This window comes from Podarcis bocagei (assembly GCF_964188305.1).
Source record: "Podarcis bocagei genome assembly, chromosome: 9".
Classification (NCBI taxonomy): Eukaryota; Metazoa; Chordata; class Lepidosauria; order Squamata; family Lacertidae; genus Podarcis; species Podarcis bocagei.
Window position 1 is genome coordinate 5,099,517 of NC_138134.1, and position 9,374 is coordinate 5,108,890.

The 9,374-nt window shown below is 41.2% G+C and overlaps 1 protein-coding gene across 2 annotated transcripts in view; it reads left to right on the forward strand.

The window, feature by feature from the left end:
- Positions 1–9,374, forward strand: part of CC2D2A (coiled-coil and C2 domain containing 2A) — a 54,776-nt gene that overhangs the window by 44,958 nt on the left and 444 nt on the right. The window contains exons 29-35 of one of the 2 annotated variants that reach the window (XM_081207580.1): positions 406–495; positions 2,330–2,443; positions 3,687–3,821; positions 4,071–4,193; positions 5,764–5,822; positions 6,584–6,761; positions 7,919–8,103. In XM_081207580.1, coding sequence (XP_081063706.1) covers positions 406–495; positions 2,330–2,443; positions 3,687–3,821; positions 4,071–4,193; positions 5,764–5,822; positions 6,584–6,761; positions 7,919–8,103 — 884 coding nt within the window. Of the gene's footprint in view, positions 1–405; positions 496–2,329; positions 2,444–3,686; positions 3,822–4,070; positions 4,194–5,763; positions 5,823–6,583; positions 6,762–7,918; positions 8,956–9,374 lie in introns of those variants that run through there. The other variant, XM_081207581.1, reaches the window with a different exon arrangement.

A 9,374-nucleotide genomic window follows, 5' to 3' on the forward strand; every position in this document is an offset into this window, starting at 1 on the left:
CTCGGAACTTGCGGGGCTGGGGGCGGGGGAAGCCCGAGCTTCTCCCAGCCCCCAGAACGTGTCCAAGAGAGATGGCAAAGCTGCGCGCAACCTTGCCATTGCTACCGGAGTTTGCCGGGCTGGGGGGATAGCTTCCTGAAGCCTGGAGAGCGAGAGGGGTCAGTGCACACCGACCCCTCTCGCTCTCCAGGCTTCAGCGAAAGCCTGCATTCGCCCCATAGGACGCACACATATTTCCCCTTCATTTTTGGAGGGGGAAAAGTGCGTCCTATAGGGCGAAAAATACGGTATGTCTAAGAGTTTGGTGGTTGCTGTGATACAGTCAGTTAGGCTCTGGGTTTTGTTGGCAGCGTTGGCAGCTACAGCACCAGACTGATGAAGTGTTCTCTGCTTGTTTATGTATAGGAGTTGGTGGCCCGCTATGTTGCCTTGATTCCTTTCTTACCTGACAGTGTATCATTTGCTGGAATCTGTGACTTGTGGAGTACATCAGATGTAAGTTAAAGGCTTAGATTTTTTTTTTTTATTTTACTTACTTACTTATTTACAAAGTACTAATCATAAATAAATAAGAATGAAAATGTGCGAATTTATTGAATTGGCCAAATAGACGGCGGCAATCAGACTACAAACTAATCAAAATTTAAGGAAAGAATGGGTACGTGTTGATGAATATATGTTAAAACGATGTTCCAAAAGTGATGTACTAATATGTTTGGACTGAGATCCACAAAGTTAAAAGGAAACAGAGACAAGATTTTACGGTTAATAGCAATAATATACCGTTCAAACACAATTTAAAAGATACCGTAACAAAGCTCATAGTGCTAAACATGGGTGGAGGGAAGTCACAGAGGGTGATAAATAAGTAAAAGTATTTGGAGATATGTATGTTGAATGTTTTGTTAGACTGTTAAAAGAAGGTTGATTTATTTTTGTTCACATCATTGTAATACTGTGATATGGTAAGAACAAAATGGGGGAAAAGAATGAAAATGTGCACTCCACCACCGAGACCATTCCATTGTAACTATCCAACCTCCCAAAATTTCAACACCCCTTGCAATGGTTTGACCCTTTTCCGTTTTAACAGTACAAATTCTACAATCACCCTCCATATCTCCTCAAAATCATTTATCCTGCATATTCCCTGTCTTACCTTAACATGAATAGCTGTATCCCACACCTCTTTATACGATTCTTCCATTTTATATTCTGCTTGCCCTTTCCACTTCCTAGCTATAATAACTCGTGCAGCCGTCAATAAATTTGTGAGCAATTCCTTCATAGCCTGGGAACCTCCCACCCCATCGTAAATTGATAATAATACTACCTCTGGACTTTTGGTAAGCTTTAACCCAGTGATTTCTTATATCTCCTTAGAAACCCTTTGCCAAAAAATTGTACATATTTGCACCCCCACCGCATGTGCAGAGTTCTTCTTAATGTCAGCTATCATTTGTGGATTAATTCATCAGCTGTTGTAGTAGAGTCTCAGAACAGAATCAATAAACTTACAAGAATTTAAATTTTGGGGAGGAAAAATTGATAATTGATTTTTTAAATTCTGTGGGGTTGACCTTTTTGAGTTCATTGTGATTTTTTTTTTACTACAGAACTATCCTTCGGCTACTATGTGTGCCTAGAATGCACAGTTCAAGGTCCAGATTAGATAGAATGAAGAGCTAATTGCTGAGGCAATGAATCCTCTTTAAAAGGTTCTGGGTTCTTTATGCCAGAAATGCTCTTAGGCCAGAACCAGAATCTAATGCCTTAAATATAAATAGATCCCAAATCCTGTCATTATGATGAAGTTCCATATCAGAACTGCAGGCGGAGGTTCTTTCCAGACATCTGAGAGACTTTATCCAGTCTGTTTTTACAGTCCACCTCCACAGAACTTTGAATTGTAGGAGACGGGAACATTGCATGCACTTCATTAACCTCAAAAGCTGCTTGTCTGTTTTTGTTTCTAGTTGTTTGGTTCATTTACGAACTAGAAAAATGGTGTGTATCTTTTTAATAAGAAAATGTTTTTCTTCCTCTATATATTTATTTTTCATAGTTTTCATATGCCTTTCGTGGTTCATAAATTAACCATTCAAAATGAATGGAGTTTGGAGCAATGGTTTGCAAAGTCAGACATCATGTAAAATCACAGTTCACCTTCTTTAATTCTAGTTTGAATTGAGCCAAAATCTTTGGGGACATAAACGTACTTCCAGACAAACAGAGCCATACTTTATGGGAGGAAGATTCCTGAACAGTGCAGATAAACTAGAAACATTGGCTATATTGTTAATGCAACTTGTTTGCTTGCATTCATTAGCAATTCCTTGATCTTTTGGCTGGAGATGAAGAAGAGCACGCTGTACTCTTGTGCAATTATTTTCTTGCTCTTGGCAAAAAGGCTTGGCTTTTAATTGGAAGTGCTATTCCTGAGGTAAGTCAGTAATTTATTTATACTCCAACAAACTTCCACATGCCTGAGAATGCAGTACACACACTGAATGAATTACATCACAAATAATGGTCAGATTTATATTGTAGTCAAACTTTTAAAGCAACTTTGTCAGACAAAGGCATGATGCAAGCAAAACTCTGGTTTTGATATTGTTGTCAATAAAAAAATTAGTGGTTGCAAATTAATCTTCTTCAGACGGAATTGAATGGTATTGCATGGATCAAATACCTGGTTGTACTAGACTAGGCTATTTGCAAGGACCCATAATAAGATATTTTCCCCTGCTTCCTAATGCTGGTCTAAGTTACATGGCAAATTTACTGTTTGTTCTCAGCCCTGCAAATTTCCCCAGAGAATATGTATATTTGCCTAGAGTTGAAGATAAGTACATAGTCCTCTCAGGTGTTCAAAGCACCTCACATTTACTATCTTCTTGTAGTTCTCAAATACACCCTCATAGGAGGAAGCTAATACTTATCTCCTGCTGAGGCTAAGAGAGATGAGTTGCCTAAAGCCATCTTGTGAGTTCATGAAAGAGGAAATAATTCAAAACAATGAATTATTGGTCTGTAGCTAAGAGCCTTATCCATTATACTTACAACACCCTCCAAGTTAAAACACCTTAAATCTTAATAGGCAGTTTGTGCTTCAACATGAGGCCTGCTAAAGAAAAACTTAATTTTTAAAAACTTGGAAGTTTGGTGCATGCAGCCTGTTACAGAAATCCTTACATTGTAGAATCTCCTAGATTTTACTCTATGCAACATTTAGCAGCCCCTGCCAAGGCAGCGTGAAACTGCAAGCCTGTGAGTAATTGGAAAGTCCTGATCTTGCATTGGACAGAATTCATTAATACCAAAGGACTGGATACAAAATATGTAAAATAGTATTGTTTCATTGGACAAACTTCTGTTGGCAATGGAGGAGACAGGTTTCCAGTTACATGGAATTCTTCACTGTGCAAATTGGGGAAATAGTTCATCCTGTTTAGCAGCTTAGCAAGAATAATATTATTTCAGCGTATGAATTGCGGATATAATCCCCAAAGTGTGTGCTTGGTAGCCTTCACAGAGGCTACTGCAGAGAAAATGAGCTGAAACTTATATCACATACATCAGCTGCACCCACTACTAGGTTCTGAGGGGGAGGAAATGCATGTAAAATGTAAATATATTCTGCATTGGAAAAGCAAGGTTTTAAGGAACTTGACCATTATTTCCAGGGACCAACAGCATATGTACTAACTTGGGAGCAGAATCAGTATATGATCTGGAATCCAAGTTGTGGCCGTTTTTATGGACAGTATGATGCTTTCTGCCCCCTGCAGAGTGTGGGCTGCCTCATTTCCTGTGACAACGTAAGTAATTCACATCTCTCTATCTGCCATTCTTTGAACTTAGGAAGCTGCCTTATAGTGAGTCAGACCATTCCATTCATTTAGGCCAGGATTGTTGACTCATAGCAGGTGCTCTGGCCAGCTGTTCAAAGAGAGTGGGGGGAAATTCCACTGGCTCTTCCATGAATCAAAGTTAACTCAAACAGAGGGCAGAAGTAGTACTGATTTGTGGTTAAGATGAAGAAAGTAACTAAAAAAGTTCTCTTTCAGGTTTGGTTCAATATTCAACAATATGACTCTCCACTAAGAATAAACTTTGATGTCAGCAAACCAAAATTCTGGAAACCCTTTTTTTCAAGAAGTTTACCATTTCCTGGTCTCTCCAGTGTGCAGGTATTAGGATTTTTAATTTTATAGGGCTGCATAGAAATAATATCTGCATCCTTTCATCTGTATCTGAATTTGTTTTGACCTTAAGGGAGAGATTACAGGACAGATACATTAAAGAACTGTAACAAAATGAGAGGTAAAACTTATTTTACTATTTTAGGAAATGCAATAATGAATTTTGCTTGCTGAAAACATTTGCATGTGGTTTGTTCCACAAACTGGATACCAGTTAAGACTGCATTTCTACCTTATTCATAAGCATGGAAAATCAGAATGTTTCAAATAGCATTGCAAAATGCTTATTATAGTATGCAGATGCTTAAGCCTAGGTTAACATTGAGATGATTTTGCAACAAGGAGATGAGGTAATATTTTGTAGTGTGGGAATCTTTCTTCTTAAGTATCCAGAGGAAAACTTCAGTTGCTGTATTTGCATTGCCCACATCTTACTATATACAGATTATTCCAGATAATCAGGGAGTTGGGAATCTCTCTCCTAAGTTTGGAGTCTAATGTCCATCAGAATTTGGGAACATTATCCAGCTAATGGGAGGGAGTAGAGAAACAATCTGAAGTTCAGCTTTTAGCACAGTACAGTGGTGCCCCGCAAGACAAATGCCTCGCAAGACAGAAAACTCGCTAGACGAAAGAGTTTTCCGTTTTGGAGGTGCTTCGCAAAACGAATCTCCTATGGGCTTGCTTCGCAAGATGACAATGTCTTGCGAGTTCCTGCTGGTTTTTTTTCCTTTCCCCCCTTTTTCTAAGCCGCTAAGCCGCTTATCAGCTGATCCGATCAGCAGATAAGCCGCTAAAAGCCACTAATAGCGCTAATCCTCTAATCTGTCAATGGGGTTGCTTCGCAAGACGAAAAAACCGCTAGACAAAGAGAATCACAGAACGGATTCTTTTCGTCTTGCGAGGCACCACTGTACTGAGAATCAGAGAACTGCAAGTTGGATGAAGACAAAAAACTCTGGCTACAGGGACTCTCTGGGGTTCCTGTGTAGGTTTGTAGATTCCCTGCTTGCTGCAAGAGTGCCCACTTTAAGGTGCCTACCACAGGTACAATTCTCCAGTATAAACGGCCTCAGTCCAGTATATCTGAAGGAGCGACTCCACCCCCATCGTTCTACCTGGACACTGAGGTCCAGCACTGAGGGCCTTCTGGCGGTTCCCTCACTGCGAGAAGCCAAGTTACAGGGAACCAGGCAGAGGGTCTTCTTGGTAGTGGCACCTGCCCTGTGGAACACCCTCCCACCAGTTGTCAAAGAGAACAACAACTACCAGACTTTTTGAAGACATCTGAAGCTTTTAATGTTGGATGTATTACAGTATTTTAATATTTTTTTGGAAGCCGCCCAGAGTGGCTAGGGCAGCCCAGCCAGATGGGCAGGGTATAAATAATAAATTTGTCTTCTTCTCCTCCTCCTCTCCTCCTCCTCCTCCAGGTCTTGTGGGCGGCAGAGTAGGTGGGTTGAAGTATTAGTATATCCCAGTACATCTTAAAAGCAAGATTGCATATTTCACATTATGTAAATACCAAATTATACCTTACCCCTTCCTATTTTGTTAGCCTGACGAACTAGTCTATCAACGGGTGGACAAGACAGCTGCCCTAGAACTGCAGAACAGGTACCCATGTCTATTGAATGTGTTTTGCAACCGCATTTAACAATGACATACATCAGATCTCAGGTGTATGGGGTTTTAAGAGGAGAGGCAATACCTCTGCTCCTTCTGGGGTAGTTTGTCCACCTTTGGACCACATCAGCGAGGCCAAGGGTGGGGGGGTCTTGTTATTTGGGCAGCCCAGCACCTCCATATACACACTCTGAAGAAAAATGAATGCCAGCAATATCAAATGTCAGTTCCAATTAGATATGAAATGCTTGGTGGTTCCGATTGTGAAATTGTTTGATTCATAGCTCTTTTAAGTTCAATACTTTATAAAGGGATCTAGAAAATTCTAGTGACTTGGACTACAGCTATTTTGGTTACCTTGCAATATATTTAGCTTGGCCCTCTCCAAGTTTGACATTCCATAACATCCTGACTTTGTTCTAACAAATAGCAGAAGAAAACTAGTAAGTCAGACGAGCTTAAAACTTTTATCCCAAGCATCTAGTTTTTTAGATATAAGTTATTTTACCGGAGGAGCATTCAATAATGTAAGGCTTGGTCCTCCTCCAGTCTGAAATGATGCTTGAGAATTAGGTTTGCCACCTCGGTTTCTTACGTAAGCATGTTGTGGAGAAGTCATCGAAATACGGAATGCCTGTGGCATTTCAAATCTGGCTGTAATTGTGGAATTCTAAAGATCTCTAGTGTGCTTGTGAAGCCACAGTTGCACTGGAGCAGCAAAAATGCAACTTTTGAAACATTTTAAAATGCAGACTTGAGAAGATACTGAAAGAAAAGATCATGGGTTGGAGGCCAAGACACTTGACACGTTGGAACAGATACTGTACCTCTACCCTTCGACACTTCTTACCTCTGCTGGAAAAAAACCAGGGCAAAGATGTAGAGGATGACCACCAGGCGGAATTACAGAAGCAACTAGGAGATTACAGGGTAATGTATAGAATAACGGCCCCTAGGGAACTGGGAGTTTAGTAACATTACTGGGATTATAGGATAGGGCTTCCCTGCCTACCCCCAGGGTGATGTTTGTATTGGGGCTTAGCAGTAATTCACTCCATGTGAATGATGAAATCTCTCCATTCTAGCTTGTGATACAGTGAAAGCATTTTGCTGACTTATTTGAAAGTAGTCTAGAAATGTGTCTCTTACAGTAAGTTTTCCAACGCGTAACAAGTTTTTCTTGCTGGGAGGGAGGGCATCAACTGGCCAGCAGCATGGGTGGTCCACCTGGGCAGGGGGAAAGTGTGCTACCTGCTATTGTACTACAATGACAAGCACAGAAGTGTAATGGTGAACAATGCTTCAATCGAAGAGAAAGCTAGCTGTCAAGATACCCCAGTCAACAGAGGTCTTCCCTAGGGCAGGTGAGGGTCTTCCCTAGGGCAGGTGAGGGTCTTCCCTAGGGCAGGTGAGGGTGGTCAGGAGGAAGGCATGCAGTTGATCTGTTGTTCTCCCAGTCATCTTGAGCCAAGAGTCATCTTGAGTCATCTTGAGCCAAGTGATTCAATTTACCTTCAGTGTATCTGAAGAAGTGTGCATGCACACGAAAGCTCATACCAAGAACTAACTTAGTTGGTCTTTAAGGTGCTACTGGAAGGAATTTTTTAATTTACCTTAAGTCAGACATGGCCAAACCTGGCCCTCCAGATGTTTTTTGGGACTACAATTCCCATCATCCCTGACCACTGGTCCTGTTAGCTAGGGATGATGGGAGTTGTAGTCCGAAAACATCTGGAGGGCCAAGTTTGGCCATGCCTGCCTTAAGTGGAAGGGCTGGCCCATAATTGCAGAATGTATATGGTATCATTTCATTCATCATAACATCTACAGTAGAACCTCGGGAGACAAACAGCTCTAAACTTGAACATTTTGGCTCCCGAGTGATTGTTCCAGTTTTTGAATGATTTTCAGAAGCTGAATGTCTAGTGCAGCTTCTGATTAGCTGCAGGATGCTCCTGCAACCAATCAGAAGCCACGCCTTGGAAGTTGAACGTATTGGAAGTTTTCTTAGTGGCCAACTGAGTCCAGAGGTGGTATTGTGGGTAAATTGACATTTTTTTTTTTACATTTCCCCCTCTTACTTGCAGGTGTCAGGATTTCCTATCCACATGGCATTTTCAGAAGTTACACCTTTAGTGGAGGCGGTATATAGTACTGGAGTTCATAGCATTGATGTTCCAAACATAGAGTTTGCATTAGCTGTGTATGTTCATGCATACCCTAAAAACATTCTTTCAGTGTGGGTTTATGTTGCTTCACTGGTTCGTAATAGGTAAGAGTTACTCAGACTTACTTTTTACTTGTAGTATTTAAATTCATTAGTATCATCTTATGGTTTTGTATTAAACTCTAGATCATTAAAATGTGCAGATTAAAATGCCGGAAGGAGTCTCTTAATTTGATCAGTTTTCTGCAATGCCCCAGAAAAGTTGTATAAAACCTTTCAGCTCCAGCCACACTGGAAATCATGTGCTCAAAACCCCTGAAGCCATGCTGAGCTATGTATTCACAATTAGGCTTAGCAGTATAGCAGGTTGTTTTCCTGTGATTAAGAATTGCCATAGCAAAGCCAGGCTGCAGAAAACACTTGCTTACCTCTGCTAAGGAAATATGTAAGATGTTTAAATTCCTTCTGACTTACTGCCATGTCTGTATGGGTTACTCACTCATCAACTTGACATGTGAAATGCTCTAGGAAGTCAAGGTAGCTCTTATGTGGCTCTGGCATCCTATTTTCACTGCTCCCATATGGCAGTATCAGCACAGAAAAGGTATTTGCCTAGTCATGGCAGCAGTCTGAAGTAAAACAATTCCTGACCCTCCCCCATATCAAGGAACATCTTCATATTTTCTACCCAGGGCCTCTGATGCACAAAGTGAATGCTGCTTTAGCTGGAACACAGCTAAAACGTAACAGGGCAGGCATATGATTTCTACATGCAGAAAGGTTGATAATAAGGACCATTTAAAGATGCTACACGAGGTGGGACCAATCTATCTATTGGCTTAACAGTGTCTGTACTGTATATACCTTTCCTGTTTATATGCTAACCATTAAAACTCAGGGTCAAGATGCAAAATTAAAGAGATGGGATGAAACGTCTGTTATTGTCCCTAAATTTCATTCCAGTTGTGGCAGAAAGTTTTGTGCAAATTCATCTTCAGCTTAATGCCATACACAGTTGGAGAGCTCTAGTTCACTTGATGTGCAAACACAGCAACTACTCATACTGCAGCAGTACAGTCTGACCGTGTCTTGTGCAGAGGTTCCATTCCTGGGGTAAAACGTCTAGGGGAAAGCATGTATACTCAAACCACCCCCCTGGAACCATTGTGCAAGCATGCTTACCTTTCCGGAGCCATGCACTGAGTAGGCCTTGCCCACCTCGCCCGCCCCCCCCCCCAAAAAATGCAGGGGACAACTTGGATTGGCCACAAACACTGGTTTGTTTTGCTCTTCTCTTGGGATGCTCTCGTGAGAGCACTGCAGAGCCTGATAAGCAAAGCAGAGAGCTTAAAAGCTTTGTGCACCCAAAAAAACTC